Here is a 25,114-nt window from a genome sequence, read left to right as displayed (position 1 = left end):
CGGTGTTGTCAAAACGCCGCGAACCGAGATGGTCGCGAGGCAGACCCGTTCGCAAGAAAATTAGGAGTGCAAGTTTAAAGGCGCGTGTGTCGAGATTTACCGAAGACACTGAAGACGCATTCTTCTCGAGACGCGAGAGGACAAAATGATGTTCGAATGATCTGCCGATGCCTCTAACTTGTGTCATTGTACAGGAAAGTCGTTGTCGTGCGTCACCGCCTTGTGGGTTCGCGTTACCCGCAAATAGTCATCATTAGATCCGTTCGTGACGACGAGCAAATAAACCATATTTTTAAAGAAAGTTGCACTGGTGGTTTCAAAACCTGGCACTTTGCGACCGTGAAGCTGGCCCGCTCTAATCAACTACGCCACTACGCCACTACGACGCGACACAGCCGAACAGCCAACATGGACAACGAGCACTGGTTCAGGGGACAACGGCCGCGGTACGCACTACGATACGATTCGGACAGTCTTAAACCATTGCCGACGCGAACGGAGTCGATACATGTCATCCGCCTACGCAGTGAAACGTAGATTTGGCCGACTGGAGCTCAGGCGCCCGACCCCTCTCTCTGCCTTTCTTGTCATTACCCTTTTTCTCGCTCTCTCTTTCGTATTTCGAGGGCGATAAAGCGTGTGATCATGCGGGGACGATTAAGAAGCAGGAGAAGGAATACAGAATCGTATGTTTTTTTGTGGGGGTTAACTCGTGCCCAGAAAAGAAGCGACGCTATAGTGACAAGCACAGTCGGCGACAGTCGAATCAGGTAAAGCAATGAAGGGGGCTAGTTGGTGAACGTTGATGGTTGTTTTGCGCTCAGTTTTACACAGACGATATTAAGGAAGGACAGGACGTGGACGGACGTAGCGCAAACTACCAACTGTTTAATATGTTAAATAACGCGCTTATACCCCCCCCCCCCCCCCACGCCATATATCCTTGTATATAAGCGCGTTATTTAACAGTATTAAACAGTTGGTAGTTTGCGCTACGTCCGTCCACGTCCTGTCCTTCCTTAATATCGTCTGTGTAAAACTGAGGGCAAAACAACCATGAGTCGAATCAGGACTCGAGAGGCTCTCCCCCTTGCGCTGTTTGTACACGACGCAGAAAGTTCTCGGTGACACGCGTATATAGCACGTGACGAGTGTTTGCGTGTCAGTTGGAAGTGTCGCGTTAAAGACACACTCGGATACGGCGATAAGAAAGCAAGCTGGATAAACACTGTGTATAGGAGCATCCGTGTGCGCAAAATGGTAAGGCTTCAGTGAGCGGCAGTATGAGCGAGCAAAGTAAGGAAAACACGTCCCTACAGCGACTCACTTACGACCACGATTACAAATCCCAATTTCACCTCTTTAACCTCACCAACGCAAACACCGTTCCATGTCGAGTAAAATTTAAGTAAGTTATACGCCTTTATTTCTTGCCATGCAGAGGAGGTACAAACAATAAATCCGGAATGGTAATCGAGTAAAATAACGAGTGTATTAATTGGTTTTCTTCATTAGTAATAGGTTTCTTGAATCACAACTAAAGCACAACCCCTCCAGTGCGTTAAGAATGCTAGTCTGGGTCTCGCGTTACGTTTTCTGCGCTTAAAGCTGAATTTTTTTTTCTGTTTTTCAGGTTCCAAACTCACCTTATAAAAATTATATGCTGGACTTTAGACGATTAGCTAAGCGCCAAGAAACGTCTACATTGTTCGTTCCCTTTCGATTTCCATTGCATCATAGCATCTGCGCAATGTTACAACATTAATAAAACGATTCAAAAGTGACTCCGCGGACAGCATCCCACGCTTTTGCGGTCGTGGTTGCGAAGGCTCAATTGAATGCGCCGGTTGCGTGACAAACCAAAGGGGAAAGTCCCACGGCTCAGGAGACAGGAGGTGTAAAAAAACACGTACTGCTGTCGTCGACACGTATGTATAACGCGGCCACGTTGCTGCTTCCTTAGGGTGGTGGAGGCAATCAGGTTGGATGAGCACATTGGATGTTATACCGACTAAAATTCAAAAGCGCGCGAAAGCCAGCATAAGCAGAGTCTTGCCTTTGCGTTTCGGCAACTTTATTGCATATATATATATATATATATATATATATATATATATATATATATATATATGTACCAACAAACGAGTTTTTTGTGACCCCTGCATATATATGGCAACTGTCAAAGGGAACCAGTAAGCGCGCCTCTTTTCTATGTAAAAATGAATTAAATGCCTGCATAAAACCTCAAAATATAATGCCGGCTCATGGGTCTCTCTTAAAAAGAACGACCCCTTTTTATTTATTATTTCGACAGGTTCTCGACTTACTTCAACTTATTTGATTTAGTCATCCGATATTGGTCACTGGGCGCGTACCCAACTCTCGAGTCATCCTCGAGATTGTGTTATATGCCACCGTTACACAAGATGCGCTCATTCCTTAAACGTAGGTAACTTTGTGTCGTGGTTCTTTGTATGTGCACCTGTCATCGGCATTCTTGTCTTGACAAGCATCAACATCGCCTTTGTTCTTGTGACATTTGCTGTGTACACGTCTCACAGTGTGCGCCAGCCTAATTTTCTGTGTGCGTTTCGGCATATGAATAGCTTGTGAGCGGTGCTGTGCGCGAAAAAGAAAAAAAGGCTGCGAGCTTAACGGGGCATAAGCATAAACACTACGTGAGATTACCCGTTGCGATTACAACTAGTACAGCTACGTACGCATCGCCGTTAGTTGTACAGCATTCAATTTACCGCTTCACTAAAACTTCGCTTGACATAGCTTCCAACATTGTTGCATATGCGGAATTTTTGAAGACTTAGCCAGATTTTTTTACAAATCAAACGTAATTAAATTAGTCGACGCGAAAGCAAAAATAACTTGAAATGGATTCTCACAATACTTCTCCGCAATACCGAAAAAAGCCATTCTCACCGTGAAAGGAGGCGTTGTGAGCCCTGAACGACGCAAGAATGAAGAGCAACTAGCAACGCCACTTTGAGTTTCGGCACAGGCGCGGCGCGATGTAACTGCTTTCGATGGCGTCTGCTCGTCTCTAGTCGATGTTTTATCGCCAAAGAGAGAATTACATTGCCTTCTATAGAAGCCAAAGCCTCAGCTTAGCAAGCTTTGAAAAGTTTACAGTGACATAACGGCTCGACTATGGTAAAATAATTTGCAATCCGTGTCGCCTTACTGCCGTATCGGCGAGGAGATTTCAACGCTCGATTCGAAGAATGAAAGTTTAGCCATAAGTCTCTACAGGCTTCTTAAAAATGCTCTCATCACTATCAAGTGACCTAGCGTTAATCTTTGATGTCCCTTTAAACCTCAGCCTTTTGCATTTTGATCCTACACCTACCCTTAGACTTTGTCGGTTGGATTTCTCAATCAGAGTTCAACTCATACGACAATGTAAATCTGCAAACCGCAAGTTTCTGAGATAGTCGCCGGTGATTCTCTCAGCTAATTCTTCCCAATCTAACGTTTCGAATACTTCTTTCAAGTGTGCAGGGAATAGCACTGAAATGGTTGCGTCTGCTTGCCTGGCATCTTTCTCAATCGGCATTCTTTTTTTCACTTGATAGTTGTTTGAGAGTTGCGTAATCTCTCTTTATATTTTGCAAGGCATCCACGTATCATTTTTCTGCTTTTTATCTGAGCAGTGCCTCTTTAACTGCCAATACCTTTGCTAAACCAAGCGCCTTCGCATAACCAACTAAGTTCATATCTGGGAGTAAACGCACGAGCTCAAAAGTGATTCGGACGAATTATAATGGCGACATTCCGCTGGCTTCCGGTACCTGTTTAACTTCTGTTTTGATAATTAGACGCCGAGTCCAAGAAGCTCAGGCGTGCTCTTTATGTAGAGATGATTTTGTTTCTTCGAAGAGAAGATGTATGAACGTTCACGCATAAGAGGTAAAAGTAGTTGTTGAAATAGCGACCCCACTCCGTAGAGTGGGGTCGCTATACGTATACGTATATATACGTATATATAATGCGTATATACGTATATATATACGTATATATAATGTTCGACTTCATTGCGCCAGGTATTCATGCCCACCTTGCATTAAACCACCCTCAATGACTTGGTTTAACAATGACTTGCAGTATAGTGGGGGTGTGCCGTGGATTGCTTATTTACTAATTCGTTTGTAGCATACATGAGCCTACGCAGGAGTTACACTCTCTCATTGCGCTCTTACCACGGCGTCGTGTATGTGGAAAGTTATATATTAGAGCACTGCGAGTCTGTTACGATAGTTAATTGGAGAAAATATTGGAATCCGAACGTTTTGCCAAGTACTAATTTGACGCTAATATGCTCAAACTTTGGCAGTTTATAAATATCAATTTGCTCAATCAAAGGTGCGACTGAACAAGGAATTGCTGGACGCATTGTCTGTAGCCGAAGTTGATGCGAAACGCACTTTCAAGAGCTAAATTGTGATAGAGAATGTAAGATAAACAACTGACTCAAAAAACTATTCCTCACAAGGCTTTGTACTTTCTTCCTCTCTCTGCATAGCTCGGAACTTCAATGTCGCCCAAGCTGAAGCCATGTTGCGAGAGGTAAGCATTTCTCTGCCTGTCTTTCCCGCTTCTGGGGTTTAAGAGATGACGACTTCGGTTTCCAGAGATATTGCTTCAAAAACATCTGTAAAAAGAACTAAATTATGGAGGTTACCTGTGGAAAACGCTTACAATGTGCAGTGTGCAAAAAGTGAGTGAGTGAGTGAGTGAGTGAGTGAGTGAGTGAGTGAGTGAGTGAGTGAGTGAGTGAGTGAGTGAGTGAGTGAGTGAGTGAGTGAGTGAGTGAGTGAGTGAGTGAGTGAGTGAGTGAGTGAGTGAGTGAGTGAGTGAGTGAGTGAGTGAGTGAGTCAGCGAGCGCGCTTAGAGTGCCTGCGCACTGAAATTCTTCAAAGATCGCATTTCATACCCAATGATACTGAACCTTTCCCATATTGTTACTGAAGGCTGATCGAAGAAGCCTACGAGAGTAAGCAGACGCTCAGCGAAGAAAATGAGAAAGCCCAAGGAAACGAAAGCCAGGATGATCTTTCGAACATTTTATTTGTCATTAGCACAAACTAATAGTATAAAGCTTCATAAAAGGAAATTTTGGAACTTTGCTTCGCGATCGCAAATCATCAAGAGGTCACACTGCAACGCGGTCGGGCAGCTCTTCTTTTAAACAGCATATGAAGGACGGATGCCTCAGCCTGTGTAAGAAAACTTCATATGATGTCCGTTTATTATGACAGGCTGCATAATAATAAATAATTTTGGGCGACACTCCGTGCTACTGAGTTCATGTCCTCCTCCTCTCACGCAGAACCTGCAATGGCGCAAACAGAACAACGTGGACGCAATACTGGACGACTACGAGCCTACAGAGGTAACACGTCATGTTTATCACACACTCACGATCTCTAGATCGAACAACATCGGGTGAAAAAAGGGAGAGAGAAAGATAAGTGAAAGGCAGATAAGTTAACCGCGACTAAGCCTGGTTTGCTGCCCTGCACTAGGGAAGGGGGCAAAGGAGGAAGGAAAAAATTAAGAGGAATATGGGAAGTCCAGTGCTGGTATCGCGACGTAGTGAATTCTCAGCGCTGTATCACATGTGGTCGCGCAGTCCAGTTGCCTTCAGAAATCGCAGAAGTGCTTTTGTGGCATTCTGCAGCTGGAATATGCAAGACCATAGTCCCTATGTCTTGTCCAACTTGAAAGGTCTCCCGTCTGGCTGGTTTAGACCAGTGCGGAGGGCCAGCCTTTCATGTTTCAAAGGGCGAGTAGTAGGACAGAAAGTGTTCTGTAATTCCTTCGCCACCACAGGCATCGCATTTAGCGACATGGGTCATTCTAATCAAGCATGAACGGCCATTGGTGAATGCAACGCCCAGGCGTGAGTGACACAGTATACAGTTTCGTCCCTTCGAGAAAGACCACGGAATTTAAAGCATGCTTGCGGCAATGCGGAACCCACCAGATGCGTTAGCGGTGCTATATGCATACATTTTTAACATACAGTGCGACTGCTTTCTTTAGCTACCAAATAGGCATAATTACTTTCTTGGATGCAACACGCATGCGAGCCAGGCATCATAAGACAGCGCAGCTGCAACGTTCCATCAAATGAATGTATAGATCTATCTAGTCTCAATGGTCCACTCCCAAGCACAAAAGAGACGCCTGAAAGTGCGGAAGTTTCATGTAACTTCCAGATGCACATGTTTCACGGTGTATGTTACTTCTGGTTTTGATGGTACTGGTCATATGCTCCTGGACACGCTATTTGACCACTGTAGGCGGGACCTATGAATTGGTTAGCAAGACCTATGATGTCGTGTTAGCTGGCAGTGAAATTGGCAGAAAAAGGGCGCGCGGGCTTTTACTTCTGTTTGAAGCTGGTTTAATTAGCTATATTTCCGAAACTAATGATTGTGTGCAAATTTTCTGCACCGTCTCAAACAAGCTGCTCAGATTTTCGCCACTTGTAGCAGCCAAGGAACAGTAAACTTTGTCAAACGCGAATACTTGAAGTCGCAATCACTAGAATACGTTGTCTAACGCTCTCCTAAATTTTAGCTTGCATTGAGCTGGTCTGGCACACTCATTAAATTGTTCTTTTTGTGGGGAAGATGATACAGTGGATCAGTGTTTCATTTTGTGTCACTAATTATCTAATTTTCAAAAAAGAACCTTAGAACATCGTTTTGCCTTCTTCGATTAAATTTAACTATTTCAAGTTTACTATCCTCGGGGACCTCCAATCTTGGGCACAACGACCAAAACGTTCGCGCGGTCATCCAGGACTTTCATGTGAGGTCTGTGAGATTTAGACTATGAATTCAGACCTCGAAGTTTCATTTTATTTCCACCAAACTGAGTTCGAGTCGTTGTATTTTGTTTTTCACTTAATACAACATTTTCTTAATGTCATTATCTACGCAGTATCCCTTGATTATAATCTACCTATAATTCTCAAGTTTTGTTTTATTCTTTTATTTTTAGCTTATTTTGAACCGCCTGGTTTTTGCCAAATCCCCCAGAGTGGGTAGGTGCCACAAACTACTAGGCTCTGCATCCACATCACAATTAGTGGGGCAGAGAGGCGCGTTGTTTGCCAACGAGACTGTGGTTTACACACGAGTTTGTTTTTCTGCCATGCCCAAGGCTTCGCAAAGTGCCATTTGTAAATTAAAATAAAAGTGCGTATCAGTGAAAGGGTGCAACGAATGCAGGTGATAATATAATATAGCTGCTCCTTCCTCATTCCTTAAGTGCACGAACCCTGCGAAATAGTACCAACATCTCTGTGCAGGTTCTTAAAAAATACTACCCTGGAGGCCTCGTGGGTCACGATAAAGAAGGATGCCCCCTCTGGATCATTCCTTTCGGCTACACAGACATCAAAGGTGAGAGGTGAAATTGGGAAGTCATTCATTTTAATTGGATTCTGCTGACTTTTACAGCGATGTTTGACCTAAAAGAAAACCGCGAACACGGCTTGTTTAGTGTCGCCGAAATACTCCAGCCAGTTTCTTTTGTGTTAAACGAAACAGATTTGTTCGTTCATTGCTAATTAATGCAGGAAACGTCCTAGCGGGAACCGTTACTTGCGTAGGGGCGGTTCAGTTAGACGACGTTTGGGGGAATTGCTTGCACGAATCTATTGGGCAGAGCTGTATTGAATCTTTTGGGCATGTTGCCCGTCCGTCGACACAACACGGACGCAAAGTTCGATGCCTCTACAAGTAGTAATAAGTTGAGATGAAGGAATTCAGTCACTCTCGGAAGACTTGCTTTCGGTGCTTCACCTACTCTTCGGCGCATGCACTTGAATTTATTCCAGCTCTTTCCACTCGTAGAAGCCTCGCTGTACTTGCAGCTGCCAAATTGTAAGCGTATGTTCGCAAGTTACGGCGCACTGAATACTGATTGGTCGACGGGGGTTTAATGTCCCCAAGCGGCGCAGGCGCTACGAGAGACGCGGCAGGATGTGGATTAATTTGGTCTCTATCGGTTTCACTAACGTGCGCCCCCAAAACACCCCAGCATGCCTATGCGACGTGGAACGGAACGCGCTGCGTCATGCTCAGCAAGGGAACGCCGCAGCTATAGCAAACCAGCGTGGTCGGAGAGGATGGTGCGGAAAAAGACCTTGCAAGTTTCCAGATAGTTCTGGAGTGCCAGGTCCATTTCTTCATCGCGATCGTTATCAGCGCGGTTTTGATTACTACATTTCCCATGGAGGAAGAATTCCACTCTCGGACATCGTTAGCGGGATCCGAATGCGATTGTTTACTATACTAAGTCGTTCTTAGCTCGACATACCATTTTTCGTACGAAAAAGCTACTGGGCCAAAATGAGGCTGTAGGCGCCATCATCGGGATGCATGGTTCAATGTAAAATGAAAGTAAACAACGCTTTAAGCCTCTTCAGTATCACGTGCGATTTTCCTTTGGAGAGATCTCTGAGACGTCGCCTACGTGAGGGGCGCAAATGCATTTGTATTCCGCGTCGCCAAGTGACTGCTTTCTTTTTCTAACGAGTTTTTCTCACGCGCGATTAACTCGGGAACGCGACCGTGCGAATACTGGCTACCCGCAGAGGACAAAGTCACTGTAACGCGAAACTCACATAGAGGTGCAGCTGGTTTTTTGAAGCCAGTTCGGAACACGTGCCTGTGCTTTATTCAAAGCACGCACTGTTGGAATGTGTCCATATAGCATCGTGGGACAGCTCGCGCAAGAAAACAGTCGCAAAAATATCCGAATGCCCTCGTGAATGTGACCGCAGTGACAAAGCAAACAGTGCACAGCGCTTACTACTCGAACGCTACAAATTCGTTAATTAAGAAACACTCGCAAGAACTTTTGTATTTCCTTCACAGGTTTCTCTGTTAGCCGTCGGTGAAGACGTTTAGTCTCCAGAAAAGCAGTGGTGCGTGAGGGGGAAAGAGAGCTGCTTGTGAAAAACGCTCGCAAGAGTCAACCGCGTTGAACTTTTTCTTGCGTGTTTCTCTCGGTTATTTTTTTTTCGGCTTTTTTCGTCGTTTCTTTTTCGCTTCTCTAGATGCACTTTCTGCGCCTTGATTGCAGTGCTCTAATGACAGCTGAAGCACTGTCACATGGAAAGCCGTTCAACCCCATTGACACATTGGCACTCAAGGGTGATGAAGACGGACATTAGGCTCATATTATTTTGGTGAATTTCACTCGCGAAATTGCACCCGGGCGCCTTAGTCCTACCATGAGCGGATGTTCGGTCGGCCAGAAATGATGCAGAAAGGAAAGTCGGGTTTCGTCAACTTTTCTTCACGAGAATAATCACGATGACTGCACCTTTATCGGAGCTGGCAGATAGCATCTCCTCTCGAGTCGTGTGTCGTTGAAAGATGCAGTAATGTTCTTTACGGAGTCGTTTGGCTCTTGAGGAGAGAGAAGTTATCTGAGTTATCGTGATTGACTTCTACGAGTCTATTGCTCACTGCTCAGAAAGAGTCAACAATATGCGATTCCTCAAAGAATTAAATATTTCGAACCTCTTTCGAGTGGTCTTGATAGGAGGGCTACTGTCAGTTATTCGGTCGTGTTAGAAGCCGCGACAAAGATGTTTCAAGATGATTTGTAGCAATGAAATGCGGGTAAATCTTGTCGATCATGTTTAAATAGCAACAAAGATCTAAGTGCCGTTTCTTCACTCTGTCCTGTATGTCTCATTTGTGCAGGACTCTTCTATTCTGTCAAGAAATCTGACTTTATCCGGCACATCATTCAGCAGCTCGAATACAGCGCCCAGGATATGGCTGCGCAGACAGAAAAGGTGAGTTCCTTTCTACATGATGTTCGTTGCAAAGGTGACAATATTACACAAAAATCCCTTATGCTCGACATGCAGTAGTTCCATGTAAACATGTGCGGACCTCATGTAAAAACCTTATGTTCCCACCTATCATATGGTGCATGCCCCATATGATCCCCATATTGGCGGCGAGGAGTTACGGAGTCGCCACCTATCGGAAGCGCCTCGCTGGCGTATTATGAGGGATCACGTGGCGCGCTCCTCATAGGTTTTGCTGTCAGCGCTCACTGAAAGCACCACGCGCGAGCTCTCCCGAACATTTCTGTAAGTACTTTCGAAACGAGAGAAGTTTATTACTGTCTAAATAATAATCTTGGACAAACTGAAAGCACACAATCGTTTACAGACGCTATCTCTTTACCGAATACGTACAGTGAACGCCACTGCGCGTGGTCGCCGCGATGGAGTCTCCCGAACCGGCTTCTTGCGTGAAAAGTAGGTAAACGCTGAGAGCAAACTATGTGAAATATGTTCTTATAGTGTTTGTATAACTAAATGGAGTGTAATAGAACGAAGCCTCAATGCAGCGATCGCACAGATTCACAGCGACCGACTGCGCGTCTGCATGCTTGTCCGCGCACTGTTTCGTTTTCACCTCGCGCGCGTTTTCGCATCGTGCCATGAGCTTTAGGCCGCAGAATATGAGCATTTGACAGTATACAAGCAACCATTGTTGCGTAGGCGCTATCACAGCTGTTCAAAAATAATTTCATTGTAGAGACTTCGACGCCTACTCCCCGGGGACTGTGATGTGCCGTCGCGACGATTCAATCTTTTTTTTTTTCTTCTAAATTCTTTGACCTTTCAATACTATTTCTCGAGTTGCGTCGCACTGTATGTTTATCGGTGTTCTCAGCGTGCAATTTCCCGCTGCTCCTTTTTTGTAATTTAGCGCATTCATTCATAACACAAACATGACCATATGCCATGCTTTCTTTAAATGTGCTTCTTACCGCTGCTGTTCCACTCCACTGAACTTGCCAGTATCTATAGCATCGACAAGTTCATAGACCAAACCGTCACGACATTAGTCGGGCAGCGGACTCGGTCGAGCGTCTCAGTGCGCGTTTTCAGAACATCGCAGACCAGGCGCCGTAGCAGAAATCTTCCTCGCGTCTGTGCTTGCTGCATACCCGAGTTGTAGCCGATGACTGTTTGCCGGTTTTATGTTTCGCGAGCCAAGCTTCACGCTGCTTCTTGTCCTGCGGCTACGTGTGAATAAGGCTGACACCGGCATCCGTTACGTGCGTCCCGCCCTGCGGCACCGAGCAGTAGCCTACCATGTTGCGCGCCTTCAAAGGCAGCCACTAACTATTGTAGTGCTTTCAAGCGTTGTAAAGGAGACACTCGAAGCGGGAAAATTTCGCCACTAAATGAGGACCGCAGCATACGAGGGAATTTAAACTCGTTTTCAGCTCGCTTCGGCGCGCCCGAAGCAGCCGGCGCGGCCGCTATGTCCACGTGATCCCTCCTAGCACGTCACGCCGACAGTGGCGCCAGCTTTTCCAGTGGTGGAGCTCGAGGCCAATACAGTATGTAACATACGATAACCCTACGCAAAAACCCTATGCTCCCATATATCATATTGTTACGTCCAAACGCGTCAAAGGGACGCGGGGATCAAGAAGAGAGGGGAAGAGGAGAACGAAGACTGTGCAGCGGCCATTCCTGTTCTTCGTAGCCTGCCATTCCTGCTCTCGCACGCCTAAATAAACCCCTTTTCCCCGTGCTTGTAACAAATTGGTGGACGGTGCGGGGTACACCTCGTAACCACGGAGCCTACGCTGCTACAACTTCGCCGAAGCCGTCGACTTGCCGGACTTCCGCCACCCTTCCCTGCCATGCCTGAATACGCCTGCCAGATTCCCGAAGGATCTGACGCGGCTTCAAGGCCAACACCTGGTGTTCCGTGGCAATACTACCGGGTGCCACTCACTTTCGGAGGAAAAGCCGGAGAAGATGTCGACGAGTGGCTCACGAACTACCGCAGGGTGAGCCGGTCTAACGGTTGGAACTCGACCGCACAATTGTCCAATGTTGTGTTTTCCCTCACCGACACAGCGCTCGTCTGGTATGAGAATCACGAAGACACGCTCACTTCATGGGAGCTTTTCGTCGAGGAGCTCAGAGCGTGTTTCGGAGACTCTAGCGCAAAAAAGAAACGCGCTGAACAGACGCTTTCGCAAAGAGCTCAGATTCCCGGGGAGACCTGTACGACTTATATTGAAGAAGTGCTGAAACTGTGTAAGATAGTCAACTCTCAAATGTCTGAAGATGACAAAGTTGGACATTTGTTGAAAGGAATAGCCGAAGACGTCTACAATTTTTTGATCGGCAAGGACAGCTTGGATTCCGTGTCTGACGTCATTCGCCACTGCAGGACCTTTGAGACGCTGAAGATGCGACGGATAATACCGAAGTTTGGTCGCCTGGCTAATGTCACGACGGTGGCAAGTGTAGACCAGAGCTCGTGTGTTGACCTTCCATCCACTATACGGCAGATCGTTCGCGAAGAGTTGCTCCATCAGGAAGAGATGTACCGTTGCACACCCGGCATCACTGGCGCATACTCACCACACGAGATTAGAAACACGGCCGTTTCGACATCATGGCAACCCACGGTGAACTCAGCGACCATCGAGTATAGGTCTACCCCACAAACGAGAGGGACCATGAGCTATCAAGGTCATGACTACGACCAACGCCCACGCCGCACGCACGCCTCCCAACGGCCGATGCCTAGCCATGATGAATGTCACCCACCTACTGTCTATGCAGTCGACAGCAACATGCGCGACTACATGGAAGAACATCGCAATTTGAGGCATCTGCCGGTGTGTTTCCAATGCGGTGTCGCGGGCCACATAGCGAGGTTTTGCAATCGTCGCCCAACAACGTGGAATGGTCGATCCGGATCTTCAACAAGGCCCACACCTCCTACGAGGACAACTCAACAGCCGTACACCACCTCTTGGTCAGCTGGCGTCCCTTCTGGCAACGATTACTGGCAGAGAAGCTTCCGGAGCCACTCGCCGGCATCTGACAGGAGTTTGACGCCACCACCGACTTCTCGTGCACCGCGTTTACGTCAATCTCCATCGCCAGTGCGCCGCTCCGCCTCGCCTTCACAACCGGAAAACTAGCTAGCGCGGCCGATGGGGGTGAGGTCGCTCGACACGTGCTATCGACAGAAATGCCCCCTGCAGTTGTTATGATTAAGAACAAAGTGCATGTGCTTGTTGATGGTGTTCCTACAATGGCTTTAGTGGATACCGGAGCAACTGTATCCGTAATGAGTCTCAGTTTTAAAGGTCGGTTGGGGCGTAAAGTTGTATTTCGGTGGGACCAGGCTGCAACGTTTTGTGGAGTGAGCGGCGAGTCGTTGCGCCCTGTTTGTGTGTGCACTGCTGACGTATCCTTGGCTGGTGGAGTTTTCGCGACGGAGTTTGTAGTTATTCCCCGATCGACACACGAAGTGATTTTGGGCATCGACTTTTTGCGACAGTGTGGTGCGACCGTCGATTGTCGCACGGGGGAAGTTTGCGTCGATGGCCATGTTTCGTCCGGGCTCTTAGAGGAGACTTGCAGTCAAGGTGAACTTTGTGTATCTGCAGATACTGTTGTGCCTGCGTCCACCTCTGTGTGCGTGCCGGTTGTGTGTCGCGGTGAAGTTCCAGACAGTTTCGATGCCTCCGTAGAGCCAATGCATCTAAATTGTATGAAAAAGAACATTTTTGTCCCTCATTGTGTGGTATCCATCGGCAACGGGCGTGCTGGCTTGTGGACGGCCAACTGCTCGGCAGAACCCGTCCTGCTTCCAGACGGCTTGAAACTCGCCTACTTTACAGAATACACGTCTTCGTCCGTTGCCGTACTAACAGATCCGCCGTGTGAACCTGCTGATCTTCGCCACGTCTCCGACAAAAAGCTTCTGTCTATGATAAACAAGTCACTCAGCACAAGGGAGCGCCATACCTTGGTAGATACGCTTTCTAAGCATCTGTCAGTGTTTGACTTTGCGCAGCCGGACAAAGCGTTCTCGATTCCCGAGTCACGAACACGCCATACTATCGATACAGGATCTGCGCGCCCGATCAGGCAAAAGCCTTATCGCGTGTCGCCTAACGAGCGGAAGATAATCGGGGAACAAGTGAGTGACATGATGAAAAATGGAATAATACAAGAGTCCTCGAGTCCTTGGGCAGCTCCGGTCATACTTGTCAGAAAGAAAGACGGTAACTGGAGATTCTGCGTCGATTATCGAAGATTAAACGCCGTGACTAAGAAAGATGTCTACCCCCTGCCCCGGATTGATGATGCAATTGATTGCCTGCATTCGGCCTCTTATTTTTCTTCAGTGGACCTGCGCTCAGGATATTGGCAAATCCCGATACACCCGGCAGCCAAGGAGAAAACAGCCTTCATAACCCCGGATGGATTATTCGAATTCAATGTGATGCCATTTGGGTTGTGCAACGCTCCAGCAACCTTTGAAAGGTTCATGGACACCATTCTGCGTGGGTTAAAGTGGAACATCTGTATGTGCTATCTTGACGACGTTGTAATATTCGGGCGCACATTCAATGAGCACAATACGCGCCTGGATATTGTCCTCGACTGCATCAAAAACGCTGGCCTGGTTCTGAACTCCAAGAAATGTAACTTTGGTGACCGTCAAACCCTTGTGCTGGGTCATCTTGTTGACAAAGACGGTATCCGGCCTGATCCCCTCAAGACGGCAGCTGTCGAGGCATTCAGTGCACCGCAGTCAGTGAAGCAACTTCGTAGTTTTCTGGGTCTTTGCTCTTACTTTCGCCGATTTATTCCTGGTTTTGCTGACGTCGCTTATCCTCTGACAAATCTGCTACATAAAGACGCACGGTTTGAGTGGACACCCGAGTGCGATTCTGCATTTCGTCAGCTGAAGTTCCTGTTAACCTCCCGACCTATCCTTCGCCACTTCAATCCTACTGCGCCGACAGAAATCCACACAGATGCTAGTGGCGTTGGTCTGGGTGCCGTATTGGTACAACGCTATGACGACCGTCAGCACGTGATTGCTTATGCAAGCCGCTCATTAAGCAAACCTGAACGGAATTACACGGTGACAGAGCAAGAATGCCTCGCTGTAATCTTTGCGGTTCAGCGATTTCGCTCGTACTTGTACGGACGCCCATTCCAAGTCGTCACAGACCACCATTCCCTGTGCTGGCTCGTGAACCTTCGCGACCCTTGTGGTCGCCTTGCGCGCTGGGCTTTAAGGTTGCAGGAATATAACTTCACTGTTTCCTACAAGAGTGGCCGAAAACACGCTGACGCAGACTGCCTTTCCCGTATGCCGCTTGCCACGACGGACTGCGACGCAGACGATTTTGATCATCTCGTCGCTTCTGTGACACCCGCTTTTCCAGATATCGATGCGTTCAAAGCAGAACAACGGACAGACACCAAATTGGAGCCACTCTTCACTTCTGCCCATTCAAGTGCAACAAGCAGCTACTGTCTACGTGACGGGCTCCTGTACAAAAGGAACTACTCAAGCACGGGTGCACGCTTCCTTCTAGTGGTGCCGGAGCGTCTCCGGCCAGCAGTCCTTCAGGCTATGCACGATGACCCTACCTCCGGTCACTTAGGCACTGTGCGCACACTTTATCGCATTCAAGAACGCTTTTACTGGCCCCGGATGCGACATTCGGTTGAGTTTTATGTCGCCAGCTGCATACAGTGCCAACGTCGGAAACGCCCAACCACTGCCCCATCTGGTCTCCTTCAACCTGTGCCGCCTTCCAGCTCACCCTTTCGGCAAGTTGGAATTGATCTGCTAGGCCCTTTTCCAAAGTCATCTAAGGGGAACCGCTGGATAATTGTCTGCGCCGACTATTTCACACGCTATTGCGAGACGGCGGCTATACCATCAGCAACTGCCATCGAAGTGTCGCTTTTCTTACTTCACGCTATTGTTCTACGACATGGACCACCTGGTGTTATCATAAGTGACCGGGGACGTCAATTCACGGCGGATATCGTGGAAGAGCTTGTGCGTTTATGTAACTCGCACCTCCGGCACTCGACGCCATATCATCCGCAAACGAACGGCCTCACTGAGCGCACTAATCGAACAATCACCAATATGCTTTCCATGTATGTTGCGTCCGATCACAAGAATTGGGATGAAGTTCTACCGTTTATTACTTACGCCTACAACACCGCCAAGCACGAGACAACCGGCTACAGCCCCTTCTTCCTTCTATATGCTCGGCCGCCCCGGTATACGCTCGACACTGTCCTCCCTTTTTACCACCACGACAATCCTACGGTCGCCGATACGCTATGCCTCGCTGAAGAGGCTCGGCGACTTGCGCATCTTCGGACTTTGGCATCACAAGAAAACTCCAAAGCCCGCTACGACGCACGACATCGGCCTGTTACATATCACCCTGGTGATCTCGTTTGGCTTTGGACTCCCACAAGGAAGCGCGGTTTGTGTCAAAAGCTGCTCGCAAACTACGATGGACCGTATGTTGTCATCGACAAAGTCAGCGAAGTGAACTATACTCTCGCGCGCCTCACGAACACTGGTAGACGTTCTGCTAGGACACAAGTCGCGCATGTCGCACGGTTGAAATCATGCACGCCACGACAAGCTAGTTGACTCGCCCAGGGGGCTTTGTCTGCGAGGGGAGGTATGTTACGTCCAAACGCGTCAAAGGGACGCGGGGATCAAGAAGAGAGGGGAAGAGGAGAACGAAGACTGTGCAGCGGCCATTCCTGTTCTTCGTAGCCTGCCATTCCTGCTCTCGCACGCCTAAATAAACCCCTTTTCCCCGTGCTTGTAACAATATAAAGCAAGCCCAAGGTTATTATGTGGAAACATACGGGTTTTTATATCGGATCTCCTTATGTTCATAATGCATTATTCATTGAATGGCAAAGGGCAAATGCTTAATTTTTTGTAAGAAAAGTAAGCTTACAAATCTTTAATTCTCTAGGAAATCATTCGTACACTGATTCACGCTCGCCGCTTAAATATGTCGGCTCTGCGCAGGGGCAGCTGCAAGGCAGCCTTAAAAAAGGAGGCAGTGAGGCTGAAGAGTAGCATTATTTAGAAAAAGACAAGGTTGGGGGGCGAGGGGTGAAGTACTGCATGCTCAGTATTGGCACCGCTGAACAGCCCAGGCATGTGTAGGGGGTGACCTTCAGTGACCCTCTTTTGGATTTATCAGTGGCTTCGAGACCACACTAGCCAAACAATAATGCGACTTCTGCTTGCTTTCTACACGGTCTGTTGTTTTGCAGGTTTCACTCCTCATATCTCTTGATTTCCTTCTTGAATTCGTTGCATAGGCGCACGTCTTTCTTCAAGTACGGCGCGAAGCAGGAAAGTTTTTGCGTCGAAGGGAAAACAGCCTGGCAATGCTTATTATTATATTACGCGACGAAACAAAAACTAATCCCCCACTTGTTATTCTCCTTGTCCGCCACATTCACTCGTTGACAAGGACGTGTTTTCCGGATGTTTTAGGATCGCCTTTCAGGGGCAAAGGAAGTATAAATTGTAGCCGCCCTTCGAACCGGTCCAGTTTGGGCTTATGCTCGAAGCGCGCTTCGAAAGCCTCCGCGACTTTCAGTCGTGAACCAAACATGGCAGAAGCAAGGGATGAGGGAAGGATTAGCTGCATTACTCACAATAAATTACATCTGTGAGCCATAAAATCGCTCGCAGTAACAACAGCGGTTCAATGCCGCGGAAGTGTGGAACTGCTACTAAGACATGAACGAACGTATATTCTCGAAATTCAACGCCGAAAGAAACACGACGCGTCGTGTGGTGGTGCCCTTACATATATATATATATATATATATATATATATATATATATATATATATATATATATATATATATATATATATATTGTGGTCAAACTCTATCCGAGAGGGCCATAAAATGCGCGTGCCACGTTGCGTACCCTCAATGTTTCTGCGCCGTATTTTAGCAAGAAAGGGGCACGATTAAGAAGGTCGTGTTTGCGAGAATGTCGTCAACGCTGAAGTGCTGCCTTCAGCTTTAAATATGGTACTAAATTTGAAGTAGGCTTAAAGCTGTATAGTCAGCCACCCACGTCACCCTTATTTCGGCTATATTATTTTTGCTTTGAAATCACCAGCGCGTCCTTGGAAGTTGTAGTCGAAGAAACCAGCCCATGAAATTCTCCTACAGCACGCGACGCATGAAACTTTGTAGCTATACATCACGCTGATGGTTTTACGCTCTGCAGCACGGATGAAGAAAAGGTGCGCCGTGATCTTAAGGCTTGAAGTCATGCAAGAAGGTTGAGAGCGCACACATTTTGATGTCAGACGGGAGTGACGCAGTCTCCATCTTATCTTCTTTCTTTCTTTCTTTCTTTCTTTCTTCCATTCTTTCTTTCTTTCTTTCTTTCTTCCATTCTTTCTTTTTTTTCTTTTTCTGTTTTCCTTTCCTTTTCTTTTTTACTGCGACATGTGTTCAAAGGTCGAAAGTGGGTTGACTGATGTCCGCCCGACCGTGCATGCTCTAGTGGATGACGACAACGACGCGCGCGACTAAGATTTGGAATGGAAAGAGGAAAAACATTCAAGGATACAAAATGCAAATTTCCAAGGTCGCGCAAAATTTTCGTATGTGTAATTAAGGGTCAAAGAGAGAAAATACTTCAAGGCCAAGTGAAAGGAAAGGAAAGGAGCCATGAGGTGATCGACTCGCGATCGAGTCAGCGCGTTCCACGAATATCAGGGTGATAACGCTTCCCGTGCGAAGGAAGCCCCAAGATTAGCGCAGAGAGCAAAAAAAAAAAAAAAACGAGTCCCTCAGGTGAGCCACTTATCGCAGAAAAATACTCGAGGCTGCAAAACGTGTAAGCCAGCTGCGGCAGGTTCTTGACGTCTGAGATGCACCTGCGGTGAAAGGAGGCTTTTGAACTGTTTGAAAGTCATTGGCACAGTGTACACGTGACGTTCGATATCTGTCGATCAAGCGTCCGCGAAGCATTTAGTGAATCGTCGGTGCTCGAAAGAGCGCCAGTATGCAGTCGCCTAACCGTCACCTGCATTTTGGTATCGCGTTGTGTGTGCGTCCGCAGTTACAGTCTGTGCCTGAACCATCTACACTACAGGGATTGGGGTGTCGGACGTGAGCACGAACGTCTCGTTTGATTCTTCATTTTTCTTTCTCCCACATTGCCCGGCTGCTTCCCCCGGTCATTCTCTTTCTTCACTCTTTCTCTCTTTCTCCCGTCTTTCTCTCTGTCGCTTGCGGTGTAGTTTTGATTACTTCAAGTGCGGTCACTCCCAGTATTCACGAGTGCTTTTCTTGTTTCATTGTAGCTCGGCCGAGTCATAGAGATGCACAGCTTCATATTTGACCTAGAAAACTTCAACCTGAAGCAAATTGCGTGGAAACCGGGTAAGTTGCATTTGTATGACAACTTAAGAAGAGTTTTCGGGTGCGCGTTCAAGCGTCTAGTGACCCTGAATGTCATGCAGGACAAAGCATGAACGAAAAGATCGGGCATCTTTTTTTCTCGTTTCTTACGGATGTGTGCAGCGCGACACAGACGAGGGACAAGAAGTGGACGACACAAGCGCCGGTGTCGTCCGTCCACTTTTTCGCGACAGCTAGGGCGGCTAGAGAAGGCCGGTTTTACTGAAGCCACCGTTATCTCCGTTTGCGAAGGGCTTATAAAGAAGATAAGGAAAGGCGATGCCCCTCAGCAGGCAGAAACAAAAAGAAAGAAGTTAGCCGTTATTCCTCAGGCGCACCGGATGGGGCATGGACTGAAGAAAATTGCTAATAAGTATCAGGTACGAGCTGTCTTTTCCGTGAGAATTTGGTCAAGTAGGTTGTGTAATCTGGTCAACAAAGCTCGGCAGGCGTCGATAACTTCGTGTCAGATCAGGCACATGTGGAGGTTGGTGCCGTGTTGAGTAGGGGTGGCATACGCAATACCGCTACCGTGCGACAAATACGGACAGACCGGACGCTGCTTAAATCTTCGTCTTCGAGAGCGCCCCGCTCCTGTCAGGAATTCTACAAGCTCAAATCTGACCTCACATTGTGGGCGCTGCCAACGCCATACCCTGTTTCGCCATACCACTGGGCTGTTAAGAAGTGGAAATGAAACAAGCCGAGAGGTAGTCGAGGCAAATCAGACGCACGTGGATTTTGCCACGTGTGTTAGTCTGACGTCTATTTCGCTGCATCGAAAGAAAGAAACAGAATTTTTTAATGGCCTGATTTCTCGGCACCCTTGCATTTCTGGTGCACGCCACGTGACCTAAGTGTGTATTATGATTTCTCAGGCAATAAACTTTCAGTTGTCATTCAGCGCTCGTGTCGTCCTTTCTTTTTTATCGCTCGTCTGCGTCGAGCTGCACTTATGCATAAAAAATGTTAACCCACCGACTCCCCCATCTAGCTGCGTTGATCTTTTGTTCGTCACTAGTCGTGAAGCGCCACACAAAGAGAAAAACTGCTTTTTGAAAAGAAACAGAGGTAGTTTTGTCAGCCGTAAACGGCGTGTGGTGAACAGCAATATTTTCGCTGGAGCAGCGCTCAATATGGTCGACCAAAGGAAGAGCAAAAGACTTCGCTTCCACTGGGCCAGAACAGCTACTCATTGAGCTATCACGAAAAAAAAAATCACTTACAAATCTTGTAATTGAACATCTGTTGGCGGGGACAGCGGCTTGACTAAGAAGTGTTGCGCTTGCTGCACAATATGAGACACGCAGGGACACGGCCCACCGGACGATCGAATGCTGCACGCGGCTGCCCGATGCGCACCCATCTCACAGAGTACATGACACTGCAAAAAGCTACAGCACAATGTAGAGTTGCGCGATTTGTTTGCGAAATGAAGGTCTTCGACCTCGAAACCCTAGAAAAATCATTGGCAATCCACAGAGAAATAATATAAATAGTTTGCTGTGAAAGCTTTTCTACGTACAAGTTTCGGTTTCGTTTACGAGGGGGCGGTTGTGTCATGATGCACAAGATGGTCACGTGGTAGCAGAACATCGAGGCGCGTTGGCACTCTCTTTGGCTCTCTCGGTTCTCTGCTATCCAGCCGCTCATTGCGCTTCTAGCCGTATAGAGAAAAAGAGGGAAAGAAATGCACTTGCTCAAAAGCAGAGAGGTCGGCTTGAGCTTGTGAGTGCACTCAACCTGCACCACTTTTTAAGCCGCGCGTCCCCTCAGACGAATTCTAATGATCTGCGGGGGTTACGCTGGCCTCATGCAGCGCTACTGTTTCCTTAGTGTAACGAGAAGAAAATTTCTTTTTCAGCTCTTGACATGATCATCAACCTGGTCACAATGTATGAAGACCACTACCCGGAAATGCTCAAAAAGGCTTACGTCATAAATGGTAAGCTGTTTCACTGACGCTTACGTATTTCATTCAGGAAACTGTTCGGGGATGTTAGAATTCCAGCCCATTCATTTGCGGGTTTTGAGATGCAACAGTTGGTCTCAGAATGTAAGACTCCGTGGCAACTTCACAGAAATACTACAACATGTTCCCCCATGAGGATGTTCTCTTTCCCAACGTTTAATGAGTCAGTCCTGTCAATGCTGCTGTGCTCGTAATATGTTCTAGCTTGTTTCTTCGTTGTATGCTCTCCGCCGAGAGCACCGTTTGGGACACTAAATGGAAACACTAAAGCAGTTGTCAAATAAAGTATTCACTAAAAACTCAATTTCTGTTAATTTGTCGCAAAGAGGTCGGTAAAAGAAAATATGTTCAAAGTTTCTGTATTATTAATTTTACAGTGAAATCCCAGCGCCCTGTACATCACTATTACGTCACATCTTTCAACCTATTGTCTCGTATTCGGGCCGCGCGGGCGCGGTAAATTATTTTCGAAAGTTGCTAAGCTTTTATTGATTGGCTCCTGTAAGACATATCGTATCCCACCTTTATCGATAAGCAATGAACTAGACCCGAGTAAACGCCATCAAAATCTGTGACGTCGCGGTGGGCTGGTGCGGGAACGTCACGGCGGCATTGACACACGTCTTTTGTGTTTTGCGTATCTGCCGGTTCGCTCAACTTCCTCCCACAGTAACGCCCGTATTCCCTGACGATTCTCCACTCAACCGAGTCGGGCACAGCGCCGCCCCTTGACTGAAATAGACACTACGCTTCTCATGAATTGCCGGGAACCGCCGAAGAATATCACTGACAAATTCTGCCAAAGAGCGGCGCTGCCGTTTAGTTCCTCGAGTTGAGGTGGAGAGCTGAACGCAGGAGCGTTCTAAAATAGAGGGTTAAGCCTAGCCACTTTGCTATCTACAATGCGTCATTTTCTAATACGCCCTAACTTTATTTTCTCTTTTGGGTCTAGTTTGGTTTCCTTTACATTATCAATACGGAAAACCGTGTTTTTTCTCTCTCCCTAAATTTCAATAGCAATGGCTTCGCAAGCACTTCATCGCAATCGCATCACCAGTTGGCGCATGTTTAAACAACAGATGGTTAAATTCTGAACGAAATGAACCGAGAGCTAACGATGAACAAGAGACGAACTAACCGATTCCGCATCTCTAACCGCCTCCTACGTTATGTCTGTTTCAGCGCCCAAGATCTATCCTATCATATACAACATGGTGAAGCCATTCCTGAGCGAAGAGACAGCGAAGAAGATACACGTGTTCGGCAAAGGTAAAGGGAACCCAAGGAGAGTTCAGCTGTGCACACAACAAAACATTTGCTGCCCTTAGAGTACTGGTGTGTGACTATGTCTTATGTCTTACAGCTTCAGCTCAGGAGCCCCTACTAAATACATAGGAACTGAGAAGTCATTTTTTCAGCACGCACTGCGCCGATATTGATGAAGATTTAGGTGAAGTTTTATATAATGATGATTTGTAATTTAAGAGTACATAAAATTTAGCAGCCGTATAAGGGGAATATTCAATTTATTTAATCAATATGCTTAAACATTCTTGAGACCATCAAAATGAAAAAAATACTAAAGCATGAAGTTTACAACATTGCGTAAGTCAGCCAGAAAAAAAAAACGATACTACAATTTTTTAAAGATTCCCTGAACCACACTTCTTTGAAGCCTCAAGAACGCCTTGCAATGAGTCTGGTACCTCCCAGGAATATATTGCCGAAATAATTAAAAAAGAAAGAAAGATCTAGTACGAGCGTAGGTATACTTCGCGCGCGGTATTCACCTTTCCTATTCTCCCTCAACGTCTTCCGTTCCGAAGGAATGGTGCAGTGCCGGCGGTGGTAGAGTGCCGTTGCCCCACTTACGGCGATACGGCAAGGGGAGGGGGAGGCGCTGCGTTGACGGCACACGCAGCTATACGCCTGTCTACGCACAACTGTATGTGCGCGGCAAGGCTGCACAGTGCGCGATCGTGCGCTCCAGCTGTGCGCGTGCAATGCGTGGTGCGCACCGGCTTTGTCCTGCACGGATAATGGGCAGATCCAAATTCGGCACTTCGTAGCGCTCGATACGAAGCTCAATGCGATGCTCAATACGAAGCACGTCTTAGCCAGGAGTGGCCGGGAGTAAGCGGGCCCAGGCGCGCGTCCCTTGTAGCGCATAACCGCTATTGGTGGCCAGGCGCGGCAGGCATAGTGTGTGCGTGCGCCCCGTGTGTGTGTGTGTGTGGGGGGGGGGGGGCTTAAGTTTTATTAAAATTAATTAAATAATGAGGCTTTACGTGCCAAAACAACTTTCTGATTATGAGGCACGCCGTAGTGGAGGACTCCGGAAATTTCGACCACCTGGAGCTCTTTAACGTGCACCTAAATCTAAGTACACGGGTGTTTTCGCATTTCGCCCCCATCGAAATGCGGCCGCCGCGGCCGGGATTCGATCCCGCGACCTCGTGCTCAGCAGCCCAACACCATAGGCACTGAGCAACCACGGCGGGTGGGCTTAAGTTTGACGTAGTTTGAGACAAATTGAGTGTTCCCGACTGAGTCGAAATTAGCGTGAGCAGATGATTGTCGGCTCAGCCTTCTCTGTTGATATGATGTGAAGGGTGAGGAGAAGGCTTCTGTTGAAACAAGGGTGTTTGAGAAAAAGGCGACTTCGCGCTCCGCTTTGCGAGCCCAATGCTACCGCGCACCAGTGCAAGATTTGGCTGAGATGTTCACAGCAGCGTATTCGCAATCTGCGAAATGTGTGTGTCTTTTTTCTTCGCCAAGCTCAAGGTGTCGTTCACGATAACGTTAAACTTCACCTAATGATTTACAGGGTGTCCCAACTACCACGCACCAAGAATTAAAAACGTACTAATGCCACGTAGGTGGACACAACCAAGGTAACGTTGTTTGCCGTCGCGTGGAGATACTCAATTTATTTATTGTTTTGCGTGCTGTCTGATTGCATAATTAGTCTTACTTAATTAGTAAACTTCTCAAATATTATAATTAGATGAAAAGTGTCAACGAGGAAATTGTAGAGTGACATGAGAAACTCCCGATACAGCTTTCTGTTTCTCAATAATTGCTATATGTTTTTCCGAGCTTGAAAGAAGCCCGCGAATAGACACAATGCGCCTAGAGCGGCCAGTCGCGTGGCAATTCTGGCAACAGATTTTTCAACCAGGTCCACAACATAACATATAGTACTGTTTCAACACTGTCTAGCCATTTCTATTTTTACACAAATGAAGTGTTCTATTTCATGTTGGCGGAGAGGCTACACGACATCGAGATAGCTAGGCTTGTTGTTAGAGAGAACGTAGTTGAAGAATGTGTGCTGTTTTGACCACCTGTGTGCACCGAAATGTCTAACGCGTGAGTTTAATAGCAGTGGCGGTCAAAAGCTTATTTCATGCAATTTTGGTGTCGTTGGTAACAGCTATAATCATCTTTACTCGTCATAAAAAGTATCTCAAAAAGGAAGTTTTATTTGTTTGCATCAACAATTTGGTCGCATATACCTTATGAAGGAGAGCGCAAACCACATAGCACAAACCAAGCATCCTCAAGGATGCGAAGATGTTTATTGTGCGTGTTGTGTTTTTTAACGGAAGAAAATTACGTCGGTTGCCAATCGAATCGTGCAAGAATGTCCGCTGGATATTTTAAATTCCAATAAGATTTGACTGATGAGGATAGACTGACGAAACGCTGTTCTTAGGGGTGTAAACCTGCAAAACTATGCCATCGAAGGCACGGTTTGCATTTTTGAATTATAAACCGAAGTGTCTGCGTAAATAAACCAGCA

General features: G+C 47.0%; 1 protein-coding gene across 1 annotated transcript in view; it reads left to right on the top strand.

Annotated features, from left to right (window-relative positions):
• LOC126541994 (SEC14-like protein 2) overlaps nt 1–25,114 on the top strand; it is a 114,058-nt gene that overhangs the window by 67,006 nt on the left and 21,938 nt on the right. Inside the window, exons 3-9 of the mRNA XM_050188963.3 lie at nt 4,535–4,578; nt 5,342–5,404; nt 7,334–7,427; nt 9,744–9,838; nt 19,241–19,319; nt 21,202–21,282; nt 22,492–22,578. Of these exons, the coding sequence (XP_050044920.1) occupies nt 4,535–4,578; nt 5,342–5,404; nt 7,334–7,427; nt 9,744–9,838; nt 19,241–19,319; nt 21,202–21,282; nt 22,492–22,578 (543 nt within the window). The remainder of the gene's footprint in view (nt 1–4,534; nt 4,579–5,341; nt 5,405–7,333; nt 7,428–9,743; nt 9,839–19,240; nt 19,320–21,201; nt 21,283–22,491; nt 22,579–25,114) is intronic.

Source organism: Dermacentor andersoni, chromosome 3 (genome assembly GCF_023375885.2).
Source record: "Dermacentor andersoni chromosome 3, qqDerAnde1_hic_scaffold, whole genome shotgun sequence".
NCBI classification, from domain to species: Eukaryota; Metazoa; Arthropoda; class Arachnida; order Ixodida; family Ixodidae; genus Dermacentor; species Dermacentor andersoni.
Note: the sequence above shows the minus strand (reverse complement) of the source record. Positions and strands in the feature narration are given on the sequence as shown.